Consider the following 26,163-nt stretch of genomic DNA (forward strand, 5'->3'; position numbering starts at 1 on the left):
AATTTACTTTTAAATAGTGTTAATGTTTAATTTAGTGCTGGGAGATGTGGTAGAGGTAGCTAGATTTTGAAAACTATGTGTATATTGAAATGTTTGGCTCTCATCAGATAATTGTTTTGCTGTGATTATTTTCTGTTCCCGGCAAGAACCTACCTCTGAAGAGCAAAGCATTTCATCACAGTAGACTTCCTTCCGTAAATATTATTCCCCTAATGTCTTCCTTTCTTTTATAGTTTGTTAGGATTTTTTACATCTGGGCATATTAGTGATGAGTGATTGACTACTAAATAAACTATTTGTCCTCCAAAACAACTGTTTTAAGAGCTGGAGCCTTTTCAATCACTTTGACAGAAATAATATTTTGCTTACCTTACTAAAAGGACTTTTCACTCAAAACACTGTATAATGCTATTCATATTCTCTCTTTCTCCTTTTTTATCTGTACTGATTTTTACTCTACTATATCCCGTCATATGTTCTACTTTAATTCCCTCAATAGAGATGTAATCTCGGGCTTCAGGAGGTTGAGTGATTGACTAAACGAGGAGAAAGTCTCCGATTTAGCCCAGTGCTGGTTTTTAACCAACGCTGCAGTAGTCATAGTTCATTTGCGTTTTCACTTCCTTTATTGATGGTAAAACTGCATGTAGTAATGACTTTTCTGCTTGAAAGCCTGAGGTAAATTTCTTTCCCAATATGGCAAAATTAATTTCCCAGTTTTATTCAGCAGAGAGCTGGGAACGTTTTTAATCAATGCTTAGTTCTTAAACTTGTTCGCGTTACCTTTATCTAGGTACTACTCTCTTTTTTTAATTAGTGATAATTATTTTGAGTGCCCCTCACCTTTATCCCATTACTTTTTTTAAAATAAGTCTTGGGAATATGACGTTTTGTATGATGCCATGAACCCTTCCTTCCTCACCTGAAAAATATCTTTAGACAGAATTTACTTCTCAATCAGTAATGTTACATTTATATCTTACTGGTAAAAAAATTACCGTTTAATTCTATTTTTATAACTCATCCTTCTTTTTAAAATGTTAAGCAAATATTTGTTATATGCTATATTACATACGGTGTGCCGTATTCTGCCCTTTCCTTCATGTGCTTGGTTTATATTAATTTGTGGACTATTCCTATAGCCATTTTTATCTTAGTGAACTACAAAGTTAGAGAGGTTTTTCTGTCAGCTATTAGAAACTCTTATGTGTCTTCTTTCTTCCTTCACTCTTTTTTTTTTTTTTCTCTTTAAATATTTTATTGTATTTCGGTGAAAGTTTACACAGCAAATTAGGTTTCCATTGAATGATTTCTATGCATACTGTTCAGTGACAGTGGTTACGTTTTGCACATTGGGTCAACATTCTCATCTTCCTTTACTCTTATGTTTAACTATTATAGTTTTTCTGAAAGATAACTACAAACCAATTAAAATACAACTCATTAAAATATCATCCTCAAAATAAACATCACTACCACTTCTTTACGCAAATTTGTGTAAAAATATATTTTGGAATGGTTTGCTCATCAATAAATTAGAAGATATTACCTTAATGTACCTTCACAAGCAAGATTTTACAACAGATGGTGCTTGCTCTTTCAAAGCTAATTTTCTTTCCTTATTTGACAAAAACCTGGTCTTTACACAGTCTAATTACTTTGATTGCATTTGAGATCATTTAAAATTAACTTTGAAACATTAATGACTTCAACTAAAAAAAAAAACTTTAAATCACAGAATTAATAGAGTTTAGCACAATATTTCTTTGAGTAACCCCTTTATGGACACTGACTTTGGTAGACAGCTTTAGTTTGTAAGAGAGTAAGAAGTGAGAACAAGTGGTGATAACATAAATGTCAGCAATTAGGTGGACATTCTAATTTGTTCATCAGACATTACTAGCAACTGCTATGCACGGGAAAGCCACTTTACTAAGCTCTAGGCTAAGGAACTGTGACTAAGGTGTGTTTTAACTTTTCTTCCCGCAAGTATTGCAGAAATATTGCTCCTAATTAAACTTTTTCTAGGTTTTATTTCAAAGCTGTTCTTTAGAGGAACAAATTAATGCAGAATTGAAATTGTAGAAAATAAAATATTCTCTGAGGGTCATTGCTTATTGATGTGGAGAATTAATGTCTTTTGGTCCAGGATTGCTGATCAGTGCAGAGCAATGGGTTTTATCAAATACTCTCTGAAAAAGAATCACTATATTGTCTTTAAAAGTTGATATGGTACACACAAAGAAAACTTCATACGTCAGAAAACACAAGTGAAAAAGCAAGGCATACTGAGAGAAGATATTTACAACCTAGAGACAAAGCACTAGTATTCTGAATATTGAACTCCTCTAAATAAGACAAAGACAAGTGATATAATAATGGACAAAAGATATGACATGGGAATTCCCAGAAGAGGAAAGTCGAATGACTAATAGATTTATGAAAAAATGCTCAGCCTCACTCGTAATCAGGGAAATACTGATTAAAATAATAAGGAGACACCATAGGGTCGCTTGGAGCTCTTGTGGCACAGTGGTTAAGAGCTTGGCTGCTAATCAAAGAGTCGGCAGTTCGAATCCACCAGCTGCTCCTTGGGAACCCTATGGGGCTGTTCTACTCTGTCTTATTAGGGTCACTATGAGCCGGAATTGACTCCACAGCAACGAGTTTGGTTTTTTTTTTTCTTTTATACTTTCACTGTGAGTCAGAATTGACTCAGTGGCAACGGATTTGCTTTTGTTTTCACATTTATATGATTAGAAAAATTTAAAAGACCAATATTACCTAGTATTAACAAAGATATTGAGCAATAGAAACTCTTCTATGGCTGATGCTGGTGTAAATTGGTTCAGTTTGGCAAGATGATCTAGCAAGTCCCCTCTAGGTATACATTCTAGAGAAACTGTTTTACATGTGCATAAAGGGACATGTTGAAAAATATGCATAGCAACGATGATTATGATAGCCAAAAATAGAAAACAATAAAAATGTCCTTCAGGAGAATAGATGAATAAATCAGTTCATTCAATGAAATACTATAAAGCAGTGAAAATGAGTGAATGAGAACTCCGTTTACTGACATGTATAAATCTCAAAACATAATTTGTGTGAGAAAAGAAAGTTGCAGAATGATGTTTACAGTATGAGTGTGATACTACTTATGTAATGTTTAGAATACCAGACAACACTAGTTATTGATTCTCAACATTTTCAAACCTAGAGAAAGCATGAAAAACACATACGGGATTAATAAACACCAAATTCAGGGGAGAGAAAGGAGTTGAAATCGGAGAGGGCTTCAGATGTATCTGTCATGTGTTATTTATTTGTTGAAATTGTCCATTAAAAAAAAAAAAAGTTGATATGCTGCCTGAGACAATGGATGTCACTTTATCATTTACTGAGTTGAGGTTTATAACATAGTAGGATACTTAGTGTCTTGGAAAACAAGCTTTTTTTTTTTTTTTTTTTATGTTTTAAGTACTATGTGGAGGGTAATCCATGGCCAACGAGTCATTTCCGACTTGTAGCGACCCTATGGGACAGAGTAGAACTGCCCAATAGGGTTTCTAAGGATCAGCTGGTGGATTCGAACTGCCGACCTTTTGGTTAACAGCTGAGCTCTTAACCACTACACCACAGGGCTCCATGTGGAGGATAGTGGGGTTATTTTTCTATCTTATGTAATTAGGGAAACCTACAGAAATATGAGCGAACCCCTTTTTTAAATCAATATAATTTTACATATTTTACTAACCTTTCCTTTTCCTTTGATGTATAAGGTGAAAGAACCAATAATAAGAACAGAACAATTCCACTTTTCTCCTCTAAATTCCATTTTCACAGAATACCCCACTGAAAGTCATGATTCCCATTTGTTATTTTTCCTCATTTGTAGTCTTTTTCAGAAATTGTCTGATTTTTGCTTGTTCCCTCAAACCTAGCACAGAAGTCCCTTGAAAAATCTAGTTTGACAAGCTATGTACTATCAGAATTCAAGTGTTGCAGAGCAATTTCATTTGCCTTTTTAAAGTTGGAATTTAGCTTGAATCTACTGTTCTTAATCTGTTTTGAAGCGCTATAATTATGAGGGTAACAACTGAATTTCTCCTTTTTACTGACAATGATGCAAGAGTTCCTTTTTCCTTTTTGGTGCTGGAAGGTGTCATATTGTTGCACATTAAATATGTGACAGCCGAGGTGAGAAATTTATTGTGTTGCTATAAAAACTGTGTGAACATACCTTTTTCCTTTTCTCGCCCATCCCCCGCCTCTGTTGCTAGAATATTAACAGTGAATTTAAGTGAGATTAATTAAACTCTGTTCTTGATTCGTTTAAAACTCTAAAACTTAATTTGCTGACAAAAAAGATAGCATAAACAATGTCCTACAGTAAATTTCCAAGACTCAGGACTGCAGAAAATGGATATATGACTATACGTCATTGTATTGCATAAGAAACATTTCATTTGCACTAAAAGTTGATCAACCAAAAAAAAAACAAAACCCCACTGCCATCGAGTCGATTCTAACTCATAGGGATCCCACAGGGTTTCCAAGGCTGTAAATCTCTACAGAAGCAAACTGCCACATCTTTCTCCAGTGGAGCCACTGGTGATTTCGAACCACCGACGTTTTGGTTAGCAGTTGATCACTTTAACCACTGTGCCACTAGGGCTGTAGAAGTTGATAAGTACCAATAAATTGTCACAATATCTTTTCACTTTCCTTAATGTATCCAAGGCTTTATTCTAGACACAGTTTAATTTGACTTTTGTAGAAGATGAAAGGATAATGTTGGATTCATTGTAAAATATAGCACAAGGGCCATACGAAGCAGTAGCTCATGGGAACAGGTGACAGGCCCATGAGAGCCAGGGTGGGGAGCTTGGAAACAGGGATTAGTAGTGGGGATAGGCCAGACCCCTGGGGAATTAACTAAGCAACCAACCAGCATTCAGTCAAGTTAGAGGGAGAAGCCTTTCAAGTTAGGTACAAATGAGGCAATCAGTCAGGAGTCTAGAAACTTTCAGTGCCAATAATTATATTGCCAACACATCTTCTCAATCCCTAGTGGATGAAGACTCCGATTCAGAAGTCACCTGCTAAATAAAAATCAGAATTCTATTCAGTAGAGTCCATGATAGACACAAACCATCTCCCCCTCAGCCCTATGACTTGTCAACTGAAGTGTACCTTCTGGATATGACTGTACTTTCTGATACAAACTTATGGATGAATAGAAAGATTCCTTACTTCTGAGAGAGAGTCAGCCTTAATCTAACCCAGCATTTACTAATGTGGGCTCTATAGCTCAAGATTCTCTGTTTTTACAGAAAGTTCCATTATCCAAAAAATTTGAGAAGTCTTTGTACTGTATGCTGCACTGTAAGCTACAGTGTTGATATTTTACCTTTTGCATTTCCTGTTCATTTCATTCATGCATTCAGTCATTCAGCAAGTACTTATTAAGTTCCTCCTGTGAGCCAGACATCTACTAGATGCTGGGGACAGAATGAGGGACAGGCCCCGACAATATTGGCACTAATCAAAAAAACAGAAAAGAATAAATGTTGGAGAGGTTGCAGGGATGTTGGAACTCTTATGCACCGCTGGTGGGAGTGTAAAATGGTACAACTACTTAGGAAAATGATATGGTGCTTCCTTAAAAAGCTCGAAATAGAAATTCCATATGATCCAGCATTCCCACTCCTAGGAATATACCCTATAGAAATAAGAGCCATCACACGAATAGACATATGCACACCCATGTTCATTGCAGCACTATTCACAATAGCAAAAAGATGGAAACAACCTAAATGCCCATCAACAGATGAATGGGTAAACAAATTATGGTGCATACACACAATGGAATACTACCCAACGATAAAGAACAATGATGAATCTGCGAAACATCTCACAACATGGATGAATCTGGAGGACATTATGCTGAGTGAAATAAGTCAGTCACAAAAGGATGAATATTATATGAGACCACTATTATAAGAACTCAAGAAAAGGTTTACACAGAAAGAAACATTCTTTGATGGTTACAAGGATGAGGAGAGGGGGGAGGGAAATCACTAACTAGATAGTAGACAAGTGTCAACTTTGATAACGGGAGAGACAACACTCAATATAGGGGAAGTCAGCACAACTTGACCAAAGCAAAGGTGTAAAAGTTTCCTAGACACATCCAAACACCTTCGGGGACTGACTTGCTGGGGCTCAGGGCTGGGAACCATAGTCTCGGGTCAATTGGCATAACATAGTTCATAAAAAAAATATTCTATATCCCACTTTGGTGAGTAGTGTCTGAGGTCGTAAGAGCTTGCAAGTGGCCATCTAAGATACATCTACTGGTGCCATCCCTTCCAGAGCAAAGGAGAATGAAGAAAAAGACACAGGAAAATATTAGCCCAAAGGGCTAAAAGACCACATGAACCAGAGCCTCCACCAGCCTGAGACCAGAAGCAGTAGATGATGCCTGGTTACTAGCACCAACTGCTCTGACAGGCATCACGGCAGAGAGTCCTGGACAGAGTGGGAGAAAAATGTAGAACAGAATTCAAATTCAAGAAAAAGGCCAGATTTACTGATCTGACAGAGACTGGAGGAACCCCCGAAACTATGACCCCCAGACACTCTGCTCAGAACTGAAACCACTCCTGAAGCCCACTTTTCAAAGATCAGACAGGTGTATGAAACAAACAATAATACACATGAGGAACATGCTTCTTAGTTCAATCAAATATAAGAGACCAAATGGGCAATTCCTGCCCGAAAGCAAGACAAGAAGGCAGGAAGGGACAGAAACTGGACAGACGGAAACAGGAAACCCAGGGTAGAAAGTGGGGCATGCTGTCCCATTATGGAGATTGCAACCAATGTCACAAAACAATATGTGTATAAATTTCTGAATGAGAAACTAACTTGAGCTGCAAACTTTCACCTAAAGCACAGTAAAATTAAAAAAAAAGAAAGAATGAGGGACAGGGTGGATATGTTCTACACCCTTAAATCTTATAGTTTGTGCAGAAAGATAGATCTTAAAATAAGTAATTACAATATAGTGTGCTAAGGGCTGAGATAGAGGAATCCAGGGTTCAAAGGAAGCATATAGCAAGAGCACCCAACCTGGTCTGAAAAGGGGCAAGGAAGAGATTTGCAAGAAGTACCATTTATCTAAAACCCGAAGATCAAGTAGAAGTTAGACAGGCAAGTAACTTTCAGTCATCAGAACAGCAACAACAACAACAGATAGCTAAACGTGACGTATAATTATGCTCCTACTGTCTGATATTTACTGTGCTAGATACTTTTCAAACATTATATCAGGGATCCTCCTGGGTGGGTTTTATTACTTGCCTAAGCTCATATGGTTGACAAGTGGCAAGAGCCAGGATTTGAATCCTGATTGGCCTGACTCCAAAGTCCTCTTTCCTCTACCCCACAACAAAAACCCACTGCCGTCCAGTTGATTCCAACTCATAGTGACCTTATAGGACAGAGTAGAACTGCCCCATAGGGTTTCCAAGGAGTGACTGGTGAATTCAAACTGCCGACCCTTTAGTTAGCAGCCAAGTTCTTAACCACTGCGCCACCAGGGCTCCCAGCATGCCACAGTCATCACCAAACTTGCAATCAAAATTAATTTTAAATACTATAAGTGTTTTATATATATGTCTATTAAATAATATATATACATATATATATTTAAATTTTTTCCTCCTCACACTCAGGAGGTAATTTTGAGGAGTGAAATGGTCACAAGGGAAATTACCAGAGAGAGAAAAAGAGGTAAAGAACCTGGATAATCTGTAAAGCTGGGTTAATTCTCAAACCTTTGTGATTTATATTTACATCTTTAAAGTGCTGTTGCTGAGTGGAATTTCAGTTGCTATTTTTATTCATCTTAGGAAAAGCAGGATGGTGGACACGAAGAAAAAAGAAGTGCTCTTGTGTTATATTTTTATTCATGATGACACATCAGCTCATTTCCTTACTAACCATAAAATGTGTTGGTTTAACTTCTAGGGACACCACGGTACAAACCCTTACTCTTCAGCCCTCTGTTAAAGATGGACTTATTGTGTATGAAGACTCGCCTTTGGTTAGTAATCCGATTATAGGAGTGTTGTCACCTAATAGTTTTGGAATGATAGGTGTATTTTAGCCTTGGAGGGGGAAAAATCTCCCATAGAGTCTAATATATTTCAGTCTAACTGGAAAGTACCTGTTCATGTGTCGTTTGGGGAGCAGATACTTAAATGTGGATTATCGCAAAAAGAACATTTCCTTATTCTGTTCTCTCTTCAGAGAGATTCAGGGAATGATAGAAATCCTTTATTGATTTCTTTTGCATTCCAGAATTAAAAAAAAAAAAAGTTTGCTGTTATTTTCAAATGTATAGTTTGAAGTTAGGTAACATTTCTAGAATGTTTTTAAAAATGGTTTGTTTGGGGCAGCTGGGAAGATCCAGTCCTCAGCTTACCCACATAAGACCCAAAGAAATCCCGGGCAGCCAAGAGTGTCCGTCTGTGCAGATAATTCCTTTGCAGCAGCAGCACAAACAAGCCATCATAGGAACCTCAGTGGTTCAGACTCTTTAGCATCTCATATTTGAATTCTACTAGGTTGGCCTCTACCTGAACAGAGATTAAAAGCTGGGGTTAGGACAGAGGCTATACTTTTTCTCTCAATATTATTTCAATTTATTTTTACCATAAAATACAAAATATTCCATATCAGTTTTTTTAGAATGTGGAATAAAATACTTGTGGTAGAGGAGATCACCTATTTCTTATCTGTATTTCCATAAAATTATTCCATAATACTAAGCAATCAGAAATTTTTTTGATATGGTCCACTTTATGTTATGAGATATCGCTTACTATTTAAAGCAAAATCTTTGGATTCACATTTAAAGTCACTGAGTATTCCCTCCTATTTACCTCTAGGAAATGTTTTAAAAATTCTTCCTAGCTTTTTTTCTTTCCTTTTTTTTTATGTCACCATTCACCCAGTCACCTAAGATCTAGGACTCTTTCTTATTTTCCCTTTCCCTTCCTCCCATCTAAGCAATTACCAAGACTATAGATTCTACCTCCACAAAACCCTTCATATCAGTCTAATCCTTTTATTCTGTTGTTTTTTCCCATGCCTCTCTCCTCCCCCTACCCAAATCAGGTCCCAAGCCACTTCATAACCAAGTTATTATGGTGATCCTCTTTCAGACTATTTGGCACATTGCTACCAGATTAAATGTCCCAAAATGTAGTCCAAGCTCCATTTCTGTCATGTCAGAACTCATAGATCCTTAATTGCATCGCATTACTTCATGAGATAGAAGCCCTGGTAGCTCAGTGGTTAAGTACTTGACTGCCAGCTGAAAGCTTGGCAGTTCAAACCCACCTAGCGGCTGCATGGCTAAAAGACCTGGCAATTTGCTCCTGTAAAGATTACAGCCTAGAAAACCCTATGGGGCAGTTCTACTTTGTCACATGGGGTCACTATGAGTCGGAATCGACTTAGCACCCAACAACGACAACAACTTAATGAGGTAAAGTACATATTTCTTGGTCTGCCAATCAAGTTGTTAGCAGCAGGGACCCAATCTACCTTCCAGTCCCTTTTTTTCTCTTCTCTTCCATATAACCTCTACTTCAACCAAAGAGACTCTTCATATTCACTTTTCCCTAAGTATGCCCTAAGATTTACTGAGTTTGACGTTTTACTCACTTTGTCTTGAGTACCCACCTCTTTACCACTATTAATTTTTGTCTGCTAAAATCATACACTCTTTTGAGAGTGGTAAAAAATACAGTATTTGATATCCGCAATTAATTGTCATGCCTCACTCCTCTTACCCCCATGGCCCTTTAATTTCTCTATTTGTTACACTTGTTTTAAATATTCCCCACCTGGCATGTGAAATATTATTGGTCATTGCCACTGGAAGAATAATTCTAATACTAAACAGAAATAAAGAGATTACTGTAGAGTTAGTAGGTTTGGTGACTATGTGAAGCTTATGATGGAGATAAATTTTAATTCTAGCTCTGCCACAGACTTTTTTTAGTGATAGTGTGCATACGCTTAAATAAAACCAACTATTATAAATCCAAAGCAATAAGTGATAAAGTTTTAGAGATGGTTGCTTTCATGCTTTTGTTTATGATCAATTTTCTGTCTTCAAAGGTTAAAGCAGTAAAGTTGGGCCATGTTCTGGTAGTAGATGAGGCAGACAAGGCTCCAACAAATGTCACCTGTATTTTAAAAACTCTGGTAGAAAATGGAGAAATGATTCTGGCAGATGGAAGACGCATTGTTGCAAGTGAGTATAAAATAAGCAACTTTTTCCTTTAATAAATGAGAATTTTACATCTCTGGTAAAAAAAAAGTCACAGACTTAGCTGGCTACTTATAATAAGCAACAAGCCCAAGTTCAATGTTACTTAAATTGTCTGTATTGACAATCATTTATAAAAATGATTGAATCTAGCTTTGTCCGTTTCATTTTTTATAGCCAGAGAACATCTCTTGAACTTTCAATAGTAGTAAGTAGGACAAATCAGCTTCATATTTTCTACTTAGAGAATACAGCACACTGTCCTTATTATGTTCATCTTTCAGTTATTTGTATGACTTATTTTTTTCTTGCTGTCTGAAATTTTTTTTAAGCTCTGGTGTATTTCTATTAAAATCAACTCATAATATTAAAACCTGGTTATTTTTAAAACCAAGTTTTAATATTATGACTTTTATTGTATGTTATGTATATGTGTGTATTTGTATGCATGTATGTGTGTGTATGTATATTTATACACATATACGTACATAAAAACATACACACATACCCCTTAGGAAGACAGGAAAAAGTTACATTTGAATCATCCTCTGTTTTGGTTTGTCTTCTTTCTTTTTTTTTGGGTAGGGGGGATAGTTAGGGAAAATGTTGATAGATGAATCTCATCAGTCTATTTAACCTACAAAGAAAAATTACATTTGTCAAATGCAAGGTGAGAACATTTCTAGTTTTAATTTCAAATTTTTGTATCCTAATAAGACTTGAAAATCTAGAAATAGCCTTTAAAAGTATATAGCCTATATCAGGACAACCAAACAAGTTGAAACTAATAACCAAAATCTTCAATACTCAAAGAGCCGTAAAGAGGACCCCATTAAAAACGTACCAGTGCAACACCACAGAGGTGTTCCTCTTGGACACGGTCATTGCAAAATTGCCATTTTTGAGCCTAGGAAACCCAGTACCAATAAAAATATTCTAGTATTTCAATTACATGATGTATATATTGGAAAATGGCAATTTGAGTTAGACAGCCTTGAATGCTGTCTCTTAAAAGGCCACTCAGACCCACAGGATTAGAATTCTGTCGGCCCTTTTTAGAGACATCATGAGAACTGTGAAATGGAAAGGAAGAAAGAGTTGCTGAAACAAAGTTGTCGGTTCGAGTGATGATCTCTTTGTGTAACCCTCCACAGCCTCTGATACATTTCAGAAGGATAGTCTAGAAATAAAAGTCATCATAATTTTCAAAGTCAAGTGTAATTGTAGTGACATTTTAAAACAAGAGCCTCTGACGTTCTTTTGAACGTGATTTCGTAAACATTACTTCTAGAGCTGTGTTTTATTTTCTTTACCTTTTTAGAAAATTTTTCATTTTTTATTGTTATTTTTATTTTAATCAAATTTCACCAGTGGCCACCACCCTTTTTACTTGCCACTACTAAAATTAATGAGGGTCAAGCATTAAAACTATTGGTTGTAGTAGCACATGAATATGTGGCAAGTTGAAAGATTACTTATTGGTACCATAAAAATTACAAGTGTAGGTTCTTGCAGACTTACCTCAAATAAAAAGGTAGATGTTTCACAGGTGTCATTTTAAAAGATGGACCACCTAAGGCTAGGATTTAAATAAGCCCAGATGGCAAGTGTTTCTTCTCAAAATAACCATGAAGTAAAGCCTTTGCTATCGTCAATTATTGTTTGGACTAGCAGTTCTGTCTGAAATGTACACCAGTCATGCACAACATTGCATAGAATGTAATAGCCATGCCTTTAATACTTTAAGCAATTGCACAAAGAAAGCTCCAGTCAACTTGAGACCACTTATTTTAAGGACTCAAGTTCAAGTAGAAACCCTTGTTTGGAAATAAACTAACATTGCCCAAATGAGCTACCTAGATTTTCAAGAGCTTAATTCTATATGTTTAGGTTGCAGGGCACACAATCTAACCATAAGTCTCTTCCTAACAGCACAATGGCAGGCTATGTGCAAAGTGATGTAACTGATTTGATGAAAACGAGAGAATGTGTGGATTATCCCTTGGGTATTCCTTGGATTATTCTCTGTTATGGAATCTTACTTGTTTTAGGAATAACAACATCTCAAGTCAGGTTTAAGCATTGTACAACAAAATTTGGACGTTTGCTTTTTAGATGTACATGGAATTTGCATGAAAATGCAAGTTGCTGTACAATTTGGTATATGTTTCATCAGTCTTTTTTTAAGCAAATAATTGCAAAGTGTGACTACATACGTTATTTTAAAGGCTGTAACTTGATATTCTTAAGAATGATTAAATACCAGTCGAGAATAAATAGTAAGAAATTTTGTGTTCCAGATTCTGCTGCTGTGAACGGAAGAGAAAATGTTGTCGTGATTCATCCTGATTTTAGGATGATCGTTCTAGCCAACAGACCTGGATTTCCTTTCCTAGGCAACGATTTCTTCGGTACATTAGGTAAAAACAATAATGATAATAATAACAAAAACAATAGCAGTAATACTATTCTCTTAGTAACAATGCTGTACTGGCTGTCATTGAATGCTTACCATGTGCTCTGCTGTGTAATCAGCAAAACCACCTTGTGCGAGTATTTGCCCGCCCGCCACCCACCCCTCCCTTTAGAGAAGGAGACTATCTGATAGAGAGATTGAATATCTGTATAGAGTCACTTAGCTAATAAGTGTCAGAGCTGAAATGCATACCTAAGTCTCTCTGATTGCAGAGCCTGTTTTCTTCAACAATTTAATGTACTTTGTTGTTCAGGTCTCTTGGAATAAAACCAGATATAAGGAGTGTTTTTTAGTGTTTGATTTTTGTCACATCCCTTAATTATAAAAAGATTTGAGGTTAGCTCTGATGAGATTGATTCACGCTGATTGGAGAGGCCCTGGGATAAACTTAACCATCAGGAGCCTTTAGGAAGGATTTCTCTTCTCTGTGGCATGTGAGTGATTCTGGACTGTCATGCTCACCATGAAGCAGGCCCACTTCTCCTAGTCTGACCCAAAAGCCATGGATCTTTGCAACAAGTACTTATTGAGTGCCCTTATGTACTAACGCAGGTTAGTTTCTGTGTTTTTTACTGAAAGTATAAAACATTATTCTAATAACAGAAATAAAAATGAGGATGATGGTGATGACAGTAAGAATAATAAATATAATAATAATAACACACATTGAGCCCCTACGGAGAACTAAACACTGTTTTAAGCACCACTTCACATGGATTAACTCATTTAATCTTGCCAGCAACCCTTCATTTTACAGAGGAAGAAACTAAAGTGCAGAGATTAAGTAATTTGCCCAAGATTACAAAGCTGACAGGTAACAGGGCTCTTTTTGAACCTAGGAAGTATGGCTCCAGAATCTTTGCTCTTTACTATTTCCTTTTACTAAAGGAGTTTAAATACACAGTGCTTAGGTGTATGTACACCATTTGTAAGACAAACAAGACTGCAAGTACACACTTGTGTATCAAAGTGTACAATATAGGCACCAGGGCTTAAAAAAAAAAAAGTCAAGACTTCATTGTGCATGGATGTTTTAATTTAATATTTTGAATAGGTAATACAGCCCCATGGTTTATAAAACAATAAATAAAAATCAAATACCAGTTTCCATTGACTCGAATCCGACTCATAGCGATCCTATTAAAAAAAAAAAAAAACCCATTGCCATCGAATCGGTTCTGACTTATAGCAGCTTTGTAGGACAGAGTAGAACTGCCCCTATAGCGTTTCCAAGGAGTGGCTGGGGGATTCGAACTGCCAACCTTTTAGTTAGCAGCTGAGCTCTTAAACACTGTGCCACCAGCGCTCCAAAACAATACATATGCAATGTAAATGCTCCTATATCTGATCCGCATTTGCCCAGTTTCCAATCTCCCTGTAAGATGTAACCATTATTTTATTGTCCTTTGCTTCATTCTGTTTATTCAAGCAAATATGAATATAGATTCTTTTTTTTCTCTCTTTCACACAAAAGGTAGCATATTATACAGTCTGTTAACTACATTGCTGTTTTCGCCCAAAAATACGTCCTGGAGAACTTTATCAGTACATACGGCGCCTCCTTGTTCTCTCTCTCTTTTTTTTAGTAGCTGTGTTTTATGGAATACAATAGCCTTTTAATGGATATTTAGATTGTTTTCAGCCTTTCACTGTAACAAACAACGTGAAGTGATACCTTGTATATACATAATTTGTCACATTTGCAGGTGTATGTTCAAGAATAAAACGCATACCTGACTAGATGTCCTCTTTTTCTAAAATGAACATATTAGATCATGCAGATCTATCTTCTTTAAATTCCTTTGGTCCCTGGTCTCTTGGATTATGAATCAGTAGACTTATATAAACGTATTTTAATTAAATGTTTTAGCAGCTTTATTGAGAGTTTACATACAATAAACTGCACGTACTTAAGGCGTAAGATTTGATAAGTTTTGACATATATATACACCTGTGAAGTCATCACCGTCATTAAGATAATGAACAGATTCATCACCTCAAAAAGTTTTCTTGTACCCCTTTGTAATCCTTCCCTTCTGCCCTTCCATGCCACTTTGCCTGTCCTGACAACCACTGATCTGCTTTTTGTCATTTTAATTTGCATTTTCTATTTTATGTAAATGGATTCACATAGCATGTACCGTTTTTTTGTCTGGCTTCGTTTACTCAACGTGATTATTTTGAGATTTATCCATGTTGTGTGTATCAATAGTTCGTTCCCTTTTATTGCTGAGTTCTATTCCATTGTATGGATATACAGCAATTTCTTCACTCATTCACCTGTTCATGGACAATAGTTCTTGGCTATCACAAATAAAGCCTTTATGAATATTCGTGTACGAGTCTTTGTATGCACTTATGCTTTCAGTTCTCTTGGGTAAATATCTAGGTGTGGAATGGCTGGATCATATGGTTGTTGTTGTTAGGTACCATCGAGTCGGTTCCGACTCACGGCCACCCTACGTACAACTTAACGAAGCACTGCCCGGTCCTGTGCCATCCTCATGATTGTTGTTATGCTTGAGCCCATTGTTGCAGCCACTGTGTCAGTCCATCTCGTTGAGGGCCTTCCTCTTTTTTGCTGACCCTCACTTTACCAAGCATGATGTCCTTCTCCAGGCCTGATAAAATGTCCAAAGTACATGAGACGTCATCTCGCCATCCTGGCTTCTAAGGAGCACTCTGGCTGTACTTCTTCTAAGACCGATTTGTTCGTTCTTCTGGCAGTCCATGATATATTCAGTATTCTTCACTATAATTCACTATAATTCAAAGGCATCAGTTCTTCTTCGGTCTTCCTTATTCATTGCCCAGCTTTTGCGTGCATATGAGGCAATTGAAAACACCATGGCTTGGGTCAGGTGCACCTTAGTCCTTAAAGTGACATCTTATTGTAGGCGTATATTTAACTTTTTGGGAAACGGCCAAACTGTTCCCAAAGCAGTTGTGCCATTTTACTTTCTCACCAACAGTGTATGAGAGTTCCAGTTCATGAGAAATTCACTCCTGTTTTAGGCATAAGTTATATTTTTCTACTACATTATTAGTTGCCTAAATTACAGATGAAATATTTTGTTTCTAAATTCCTTTTTCTTCCCTTTAATTTAGACAATATTTTTGCAGATTTACTTTCCCAAAGCAAACCTAAAGAATATTCTAGCAATATAAATTGTTTAGAGAATCATGATACTATGAGATAGATGTATATAATTTCTGAGGCTATTCAAGATTTGTTAAAAAGGCAGTCTCAGAACCATATGAATAGTATTTTCCCATTAATGGAAAAAGAATAAATCACCAAAACTATATATACTTGTATGTATATATTTTTAATAAATATTAATACATGTGTGGAAGAATAAATACACTGAACTGTTAACACTGGGTGCCTGTGGGAGAAAGTGGTATTGGCAGAAACACAAAGGAGACTTCGCCTTTTCGCTCCTTATATTTGAATGTCTCCCAGTGAGCATGTATTCAAGTATTATATAATTTTTTATCAGAAAAAAATATCCGTGCAGAATAAACCACACATCACCCAGTGTTCTTTTCTTTTGCTTTAGTCATTTGCTTTCTTCTCTGTACCATCCTGTTGTTGGATGGGCTTCCTGTGCAGTTTTACAGATATAAAAACACAAGTGTTTTGATGTGTAACCAGTGGCTCTTTAAACCACCATTCTATTTTGCCCTTGGTGTTGTAATGGTTTAGTTGGATGTTCAAAGTGAATCTTTTTCTCTTTCAGGTGATATATTTAGCTGCCATGCAGTTGATAATCCCAAACCCCACTCGGAGCTCGAGATGCTCAGACAGTATGGACCAAACGTGCCCAAGCCAATCCTTCAGAAGCTCGTAGCTGCCTTTGGAGAGCTGAGGAGCTTGGCTGACCAGGGGATTATTAACTACCCTTATTCTACCAGAGAAGTCGTCAACATAGTCAAACATTTACAGGTATGGCACACACCTGTGCATAAAGTTTTCGAAGATGCCATCAATCTGGCTTTCTTAGATTGTGTCATTTACACCAGGTCTTTCAATTTCTATAAATATAATAATGATACAGATGACATGAAGTGTTTGCGATCTAAATTATGAATCTGGAAGGCCAGTGAAAATTACCTGTTTGGCCATTGAATTGAATTTGACAAGGTTCTTCTCCATGGCTGTTAGCAAGGAGCTAGGACATTTAGTGCAGATTTTTATTTATTTTGGGGATGGGGTGCGGCAGGTGAGTCAGTGGAGAAACTTTCCTATTGTTTGACTTTTTACAACAAGCATATGGTATCTGTATAAAAAATATTCTCATTTTGAAAGCAAAAAAAAGCAAAGTAGGAACTAATGGTATTGTCTAAAAACCAAACCAAGCCTGCTGCCATTGAGTCGATTCCGACTCATAGTGACCCTATAGGACAGAGCAGAGGTGCCCCGTAGGGTTTCCAAGGAGCACCTGGTGGATTTGAACTGCCGACGCTTTTGGTTAGCAGCCATAGCTCTTAACCACTACGCCACCAGGGTTTCCAATGGTATTGACTATATACCTGTAACTACTGCAAAGAAGTTTTGTAAGATACAATAGGTGGGCAGGAGAATGAAATTCCTTGAGGCAGTGTACAATGTCTAGTCTACCTTGGTAAAGAAAACAAAAATATACATGTAAATTCTACTTATATAGGAAATAACGGTCTCTAAGCTAACAGTCACTTCCTAATGAATTTTGACCTCTGGCCCATCCCCAACTCTCCAAGAAAGAAAAATAGAAATCCTTCTTCTGCATATAAACCGCTGATAAATCCAATTCATCAGCTCAGATCACAGTTCCTAAAGAAAATCAAGGCAGAGCCAGTAATGGATCCGGAGGACACCAGCAGTGTAAATTTAGCTGTTTCTTCCCTTCTGCTATTCCTTATTTCTCTATCCTCTGTGCTTTTGATGTTCTTCTTCCCTTCTTTTCTTGTTCCTTAATCTTTTTCCATTTAGTCATAGATCTGTGACTTCTCTGAATATTTCTGTGTAGATGTTCACCACTCTGCTTTACTCACATAGCATCTTTGCATTGGTCAGTCTGGTGCTGTTTTTAAAGGCAGGAGATTTCCGAGAGCAGTGGAAGTCACAGAACGTGGGGATCTGAGCACAGTTTCAACATTTGAAATAAGAAACTGCTCCCCCTAAAATTCTAATATTTATTTAAAGAGGAAAATAGTGTTAAGTCATCTGAGCAAACATTAAAAGAGAAAGATGTGTACGTTCCTGCTGTCTGGTTGTTTGATATTAAGAGGAAAAAAAAACCCAAACCCGTTGCCATTGAGTCGATTCCAACTCATAGTGACCCTATAGGACAGAGTAGAACTGTCCCATGGTGTTTCCAAGGAGCAGCTGATGGATTTGAACTGCCAGCCTTTTGGTTAGCAGCCAAGCTCTTAAAACCTATGCCACCAGGGCTTCAGTTATCTGATAAGGCCTGTAAATTTCTGCTAAAGCTCAGTTGAGTATTGTTGTTCTGTCAATTTTGTAAATCTGTGTTAAATTCTGTATTTTATTGCAAGTGTAATGAGGGAATTCTTTTTTTTTTTCCACACAGAGATTTCCCACTGAAGGTCTGTCCAGTGTGGTTAGGAATGTGTTCGACTTTGATTCCTACAACAACGACATGAGGAAGGTTGTGATTAACACTTTGCACAAATACGGCATACCTATCGGAGCAAAACCCACCAGTGTGCAGCTGGCAAAGGAGTAAGGCAAACTCGCAGTTGTTAAGTACTGTTCTGATTCTTAAATGCTGCTCTACTCTATTAATAAACGGAGTTGATGTGGAAATTAGTCATTTCCACAAGTAAGCTATTCAAATGTATTTTGCTATTTGCTGGCTGGTATTCAGTTAAATAGCATTGTTTGTAGGACTGTGAATTGAGAATTTTAATTATTTCCAATCTGCCATGTGTAGATATAATGTAATCAAATAAAGGGAAATATTTGTTTCTTTAACAGTCTCGGTCCTTTTGTTGAATTACTATGGGTCTCATCATTTCCTAACCCAGTGTCAGATTGCTGTGCAAACATGAAAGCTACGTAAGGGGGTAGTATGTATTTAGTTAAGATTTTCTTATTTATGTTGGCAGGTATTTTTCTTTGATAGTTTTTTAAATGTATTATCCTATTAACTTAGATTTTTGGTAACTTATTTCAGCTAGAAGAACAAATGGGTTTGACTTTCACGTGGGCCAGTTGCCTGCTTTTCATTTTGTAATCACTAGCTACCTACTTAACCTTGGTTAAGAATCTTGCAAATGCATTATTGACGAGCAAGATAGTGGACAAAGTTTATCAGTAGAGTGATTAAATCAGCACAAATTTACCGCTATAACTGGAGAAACAATTTTTATATATGCATAAGTTAATGTTAATACATCTAATGCTATCATTGTCTATAGAAAAGTCAATTATCACAAATTCCCAAAGGATAATAATTACTTTTAAAGTAAATTATTATTCAACTTTAATCTCATATAGGAGGAACTGTCTACCTTTCCTTAGAAAAAGTTTGTTAAATATAGGTCATTAATTAGTTCAGTAGTTAGTTTACATAGTTTTTGAGTGGCTACATCCTTATTTATTTATTCTTTGAAGTCATTGTAAAAACTTGTCAGAACATATGCCAATAAAAATAAATTATTAAAGTATCGTGAATTTCTTAAAGAGAAACAAGTATTTCCCTTTTGTGGTAAAAACAAGATGGGGTTATGTTTAAAATTATCTGTATTTTTGTTTATGTTATTAATGAGCGAGTAAATTCTTTTCAAGAAGATTGACTTGGTGTCAATTGCTAACGCGTACACTTTTCTCGGTATAGTACTATTTTACTGACTGACTAGTAACCTTATGGGCATTTTGAAAGTAGGCTGATAATCAGATAGGTGTAGCATATCTTTTAAGGACCCCTAGTTGTGCAGTGGTTAAGCTCATGGCTGCTAACCAAAATATCAGCCTTTGGAGTCCACTAGCCACTCTGAGGGAGTAGAGACCTGGTGATCTGCTTCCGCAAAGATTACATCCTTGGAAACTCTATGGGGCAGTTCTACTCTGTCCTACAGGGTCACTGTGAGTCAAAATCGACTCACCAGCAGTGGGTTTAGCACATGTTCTAAGTTAGAGAGTTCAAGAAATTGTCTTTAATATGCAAATTCTATTAGTACTCATGTTTTTTATTTCCTTTTTGTTTTTAATTGGTGTAGAGGATGGTTGTTGTTACTGTTAACAAGTTTACAAAATTAGAATTCTAACTTCATGGAAACCAGGCTTGTGATTTAAAAATAGCTTTTCTTGTACTCTTACACAACTTGAGATAAAAATTAAAATACATGTTGGTGGTAGGATCAGTCGTAAGAGAATTTGGTAATTTCAGTTTCTCAGGATGACAGATAAAATGGTTTAACTACTCATTATTGTCCTCACTTTTGAACTGAAAAAATCTTGCTAGGACATGTTAATTCTTGCCATGGCGGCTTAAGTCCAACTCTAGTACTTACTCATGGGTAGAATCAAAAGTATACTGAGCGTGGAAACAATATGGTCACACTTATGCCTGAGATGGGCCTGGAAACAACTAGTTGTCCACCCACTGCATCTACTGAAAATAGACTTACGGCAGATGGGGACGATGAGTGAATTTTCCCATGGAATGGGGGTGATAGTTGACTACAATTTGCACAACCATCCAAAGCATTTTTTCCTCATCTGTAAATTGCAATAGCTTTGGCAGCTCAAAAGCAATGATGTCATCGTATTGCCCTTTAGTGAAATCCACAGGTTCCACAACACTATTTCTATCAAATTATCAACCTTGTACTTAGAGAGGGTAGCATGCTAAAGTGAAAAAAAAAAACCAAAAACCATGGCCTGGGTATTCAGCAGCCATATGTTCATGCTGTATGCCCGTGAAAATATGCCTTTGGTTGGGTGTTTGGCCTGAATTCTCTTGTTTTTTCTTTCCCCCCAACAATGACATTTGAAACCCATGAGCCCAATTTTTTTTTAAGAGTTCAGATTTTAACTCAAGTCTTCCTATCTTTGCCTATAGTAGTGCCCTCAGAACAGATAAAGACACAGGCCTGCCCTCAGAGCTCACAGTTTAACCTTTGTCATGTGATTTTGGATGCTACTTAACTAAATGGGTGCCCTGTTAGTAAAATGAGGGCATTTTATTATAGATAGAATAACCATATAATTGATCATCTAAAACAGGACATGTTTGAGAATGAAAAGGGGAGCTATTAATGATTACTCTGCGACGAGATATAAACTAACACTGTCCTAGGCAAGCTAGACTGTATGGCACCCTCATTACAGAAGTTCAGGAAGGGTCCTTCTTAGTCTAACATCCTTAATCTTAATATTCCTCTCATCTGCAAAACAGAAACAAAGTAAATACAAGTGATACTAACACTTTCCTTTCCCTCCTGGAGTAGCACACTGTTGATTGTAATCACAGAGACCTTAGAGGATTTAAAGTTGTCTCCACGCAGTCTTGTGATTTGTCTTTGATTCCTCTTCTTTCCTAGACCTTTTGCTAACCCCGGGTCTTCTAGGCTGCTTCTGCCTACCTCTGTGGACACTGTGTTAGTGGGGAAGATCTATATTGGATTTCAGTGCCTAAGGAAGAAGGATAAAATGGTTTAATTACTATTAATATCCTTTTACCCTGAATGAAAAATTCTTGCTACAACTGTTAATTTTCTTGTTCTGTAATCCAACCATCGTGCTTAATGGATGGGAGCAAAATTACATGGAGTCTGGAACAAGATGGTCATGCTTTTAGGATGGGGATGGAAAAATAGTTGGCCACCCACTCCATATAGCTAAAAAGAGATAGAAGACTGAGGCGCTAGAAGGGAAATTTTCACATGGGGCAAAGATGATACCAGAGCACTATTGGTACAGTCATCTGCAGCATCTTCTTCCTCAAATGAAGTTGGAATACCCTTTGGCTGTTCAGGACTGGTGGTGTTCTTTTAGTGCTTTTTAGTGAAATTCTCAAAAGAGAGACGCTGTCACTTTCCCTTCTGAACAGCCTGGTGTTGGTCGCCATCTCATAGGTCTCTGCACATTTTAGAAAGGGCCTGTGTGACATTATGAGGTGAATTTGACTTGTCTTCTTTACTAACCTTTTGCTAAACCCGATTGTTTTAGGCTGAGTCTTCTTGTGTAATTATTTTACCTTGCTTGATCCTACCATGATGCAGCTCTTCTTCCTGATCTACAAATGTATTCCCAGATCTTAGGACTGGTATCAGAATTGGCTAACTAGGCCTTCATATTGCATTTGCCTCTTCCCACTAGTACTTCTGAGAGTAATGATTGGGCTCTCTATTAAATTTATAATATACCGGAAAAGGCATGCCAAAGAGCTGGTGAACATAACCACATAAGGAGTCACACGGGGAGAAAATGTGTACATTGTGTTTAACAATGTCAATGTCATGTTTTATATGGGGTTTGAATTTAATTTGGTGACGTTCGTCTTATAGAGAAACAACTCATTGAAACAACTGATGATGTGTGTGTGTCCTTACATGCACCACGCTAATCTCATCTTGTCAGTACTGTAGGCAGAGATAGAAGGATTTGGTTTTTAATCTCAACTCAAAAAACACTGGTCTCATGAGTTTTAAATGTCATTGGAAAAAAATATGTAATAACAGAGTTTGGACCAAGCACCCAGCCAAAAGCATATTACCTGCCATAGTTAAGTGGAGATAGCTATAGATATAAATTTCAAAGCAAAGTTTGCTTGTTTTTCCTTCTAGTGAACTTTTATCTGAACCTTTTTCTAAATTTGGGAATAAACATACTGCTATCACATTAGCACTTCCAAATTAAAAAGTGCATTTCAGAATAATATATGAACTCTGTCATGCATGTTGTTTTAAAGGAAGAAAAAAATTGTTTTCTTTTTCTGTACCTCCATTTTAAGTGACATACAATATTTTATCTTAAATTTGTATGTCACTCTACTTGATAGTCTGGAAGATTTATAGATTTATAATTCATAGATTTATAATGGAATGTAAATATTCTCCCCCTAAATATAGTAATTGGAGTCCTGGTGGTGCAGGGGTTAAGAGCTCGGCTGCTAACCAAAAGGTCGGCACTTCAAATCCACAGCCACTCCTTGTAAACCCTATGGGGTTATTCTACTCTGTCCTATAAGGTTGTTATGAGTCAGAATCAACTCAATGGTGATGGGTTTGGTTTTTATTTTGAAATATATTAATTACAACAAATCTGCTACAAAAGATCTCTTTAAAGTATTAAAAAGCTAAGATGTCACCTTGAGGACTAAGACGTGCCTGACCCAAGCCATGGTGTTTTCAGTTGCCTCATATACATGCGAAAGCTGGACAATGAATAAGGAAGACTGAGGAAGAGTTAATACCTTTGAATTATGGTGTTGGCGAAGAATATTGAATATACCATGGACTGCCAGAAGAACGAACAAGTCTGTCTTGGAAGAAGTACAGCCAGAATGCTCCTTAGAAGCGAGAATGACGAGACTTAGTCTCACTTGCTTTGGACTTGTTATCAGGAGGGACCAGTCGCTGGAGAAGGACATCATGCTTGGTAAAGTGAGGGTCAGCAAAAAAGAGGAAGACTCTCAACGAGATAGACTGACACAGTGGCTGCAACAGTGGGCTCAAACATAGCAGCGATTGTGAGCATGGCACAGGACTGGGCAGTGTTTTGTCCTATTGTACATAGGGTCACTATGAGTCGGAATGGACTTGACAGCACCTAACCTAATAACATTAATAATGATGATGGTGGTAACAGAAACACTTATAGATGTTTTACTATGTGCCAAGAACGTTTCCAAGCAAAATTGCATGACTTTATGTAATCCTTACAACAAACCTGTAATATAGGTAGTGTTATGATAGCATCTTATATATGAGGAAAGCGAGGTGTAAGAGATTATGTAATTTCCCCAAGGTTAGCAAGCTAATCAGGGACAGAGCTGGGATATATGTAATATTAATTCCAATTCTAAGAATAACATAAGCTGATTGATAAGCAAATGATAGGCAATTTCTGAATCAGAGTTATCTTTGGATACTGGAAGTTGCCAATAATTTCGGTTTAAATAGGCATTAGGATTTTATGTAATCAACTTGGAAATCATCATTGACCATGATGTCATACATTATACAAATTCTTATTCATCGGAGAGTCATAATAGGTTCAGATTCTTGGGTTTTAGTTATATTTCAAAATGAAAAGTAAATTAAAAAACAAATTCATATAGAACGTTGGCACAACAGAGATCATTTTAGAGACATCTTCATTCCCACTTAAGCTTTCCTTTTTGTGACGTAATAGGGGATCATGAGATACAACACAAGACAATTTAGAAAAGTAAAAACCCTACAAAACTTCATATGGGTATCATATGAGAAGCACACTAACCATCATTTCTTTCTGATTTGGAATACAAAAGGAATTTATGGAATCTTCTCAAAAGATTGTGGTCATTTTAAAATAGATCCAGCTACAGAGAAGTTGTCTCTACCCTTTGAAGTTTTCTTCCATGTCTTTTTTCTCCCTGCCTCCCTCGGAGTCATTCTTGTGTATAGAATACTTAAGTAGTCATCCTCTTTGTTCCAAATTCTTTGTCCTCAACTGCATTCATTTCGTCTTTAATGCTGCTTAGTTTATCCTTAAACCAGTTTCTTCCCCCAAGTATTTATTGCCTATTTGTCACTGCAGACTAGCTACTATCTACCAATCATTCATTTGTGTCAATGAAGTATAATAAATAATTGAAAGAAATTTAGAAGTTTTTTGTATATAAGCTTTCTTTATAATGTGTATTTATCTAATGAAGAATGATGTCCCATTTATTTTTAAAATAGCAAAAAGGAAAAAAAAAACCCATAATTCCACGAGCCAGTGATAACTGTTGTTAATTTCTTTCAGACTTTTTCCTATCATTGTATGTGTTACTTCACGCACTGAAAAAAATATTTCTTTCCAGTCTTTTTTTCCAGAGTTTTCCTTCCTGATAAGAGACGTGTCTCTGAAACATGTATTAAAACACTTCATTCCCAAGCTTCTTTGTTGAAAAGAAATTTATCTATAATGAATCATATTTACGCATGTATGACACTTCTCTCCCAGTCCCACTTTTTTCTCCATTCCCCTGCTTCTTGAGGTTTTAAGCTTAAGATATTTATCCTAAACATAAGGAACAGATTCATAAAATATGTACAGTGTTCTCATAAGGAAGAAAAACATTACTATCAACACTGTGTATCTTCATGCATATGTTTAAATGTCATTATCCTTTTTGGATATATAAATGTTGTCGACAGACTGCACATCTAAAAATGACTGTTATGTGTTATTTCTTGGGACCTTTGCCTCCAGTACAGCCAAACTTAAAATACACTGCAGTGCCTACTCTGAGGACCTTTACCAATAGCAGTTACCTTAACAGGGCAGGAATTAAGAGAAATTCTGTGGCATTTCAACACAGTATAAGTAAGCTTATGCACTGGTAGGCATCAGCGTAAAAATAACAAGCGAGTATAGATGAGGGAGGAGCCCTGGTGACGCAGTGGTTAAGAGCTCAGCTGCTAACCAAAAGGTCCGCAGTTTGAGTTCATCAGCCACTCCTTGGAAACCCTATGGGGCAGTTCTACTCTGTCCTGTAGGGTCTCTATGAGTCGGAACTGACTTGAAGGCAACAGGTTTGGTTCTTATGGGTTATAGATGAGAGATCCCTGATGGCACAGTGGTTAAAACTGCTCGGCTGCTAACTGAAAGGTCAGCAGTTCAAACCCACCGGCCACTCCTCGGAGAAAGATGCGGCAGTCTGCTGCCGTAAAAGATTTATAGCCTGGGAAACCCTATGGGGTGGTTCTACTCTGTCCTGTAGGGTTGCTATGAGTTGGAATCGCCTCGACAGCAGTGGGTTTGGTTTTGGTGGGAGTACAGATGACACATTTTTAAAGGGGTAAAAGTTTACATTTACCAAGTGCTTACTAGTGTTCAAAACACTTTGCAAATATTAACTTATTTAATCTACACAACAATTGTGTTTTTCCTATTAGGCAAGTAATTCTTTTTCTGTTGTATTTTCTGTTAGGGATATGTGTGTGTGTTTTGTTTTGTTTTCTATTTTACAGATGAATAAACGAGGCTCAGTAGACTTTAAATAATTTAACAAATTATACAACTAATAAATGGCAGGACTGGGGATTCAACCACAGATCTGTCTGGTTGCAAAGCCAGACTTCTGCTCACTTCACCATGTTGTCTCTAGAGTGTTTTGTGTGAGAAAAAAGC

At 36.8% G+C, this 26,163-nt stretch overlaps 1 protein-coding gene across 4 annotated transcripts in view; it reads left to right on the forward strand.

Moving 5' to 3' along the window:
* The window catches only part of VWA8 (von Willebrand factor A domain containing 8), a 468,389-nt gene that overhangs the window by 249,591 nt on the left and 192,635 nt on the right, over positions 1 to 26,163 (forward strand). For all 4 annotated transcript variants that reach the window (XR_002824147.1, XM_004376614.1, XM_023731623.1 and 1 more), the window contains exons 22-26: positions 8,038 to 8,113; positions 10,201 to 10,336; positions 12,652 to 12,771; positions 16,571 to 16,776; positions 18,404 to 18,555. Coding sequence is in view for 3 of the 4 variants with exons in the window: in XM_004376614.1 (XP_004376671.1) it covers positions 8,038 to 8,113; positions 10,201 to 10,336; positions 12,652 to 12,771; positions 16,571 to 16,776; positions 18,404 to 18,555 (690 nt within the window). In the remaining variant the exon portion in view is untranslated. The remainder of the gene's footprint in view (positions 1 to 8,037; positions 8,114 to 10,200; positions 10,337 to 12,651; positions 12,772 to 16,570; positions 16,777 to 18,403; positions 18,556 to 26,163) is intronic.

This window comes from Trichechus manatus, unplaced genomic scaffold (assembly GCF_000243295.1).
Source record: "Trichechus manatus latirostris isolate Lorelei unplaced genomic scaffold, TriManLat1.0 scaffold00044, whole genome shotgun sequence".
NCBI lineage: Eukaryota > Metazoa > Chordata > Mammalia > Sirenia > Trichechidae > Trichechus > Trichechus manatus.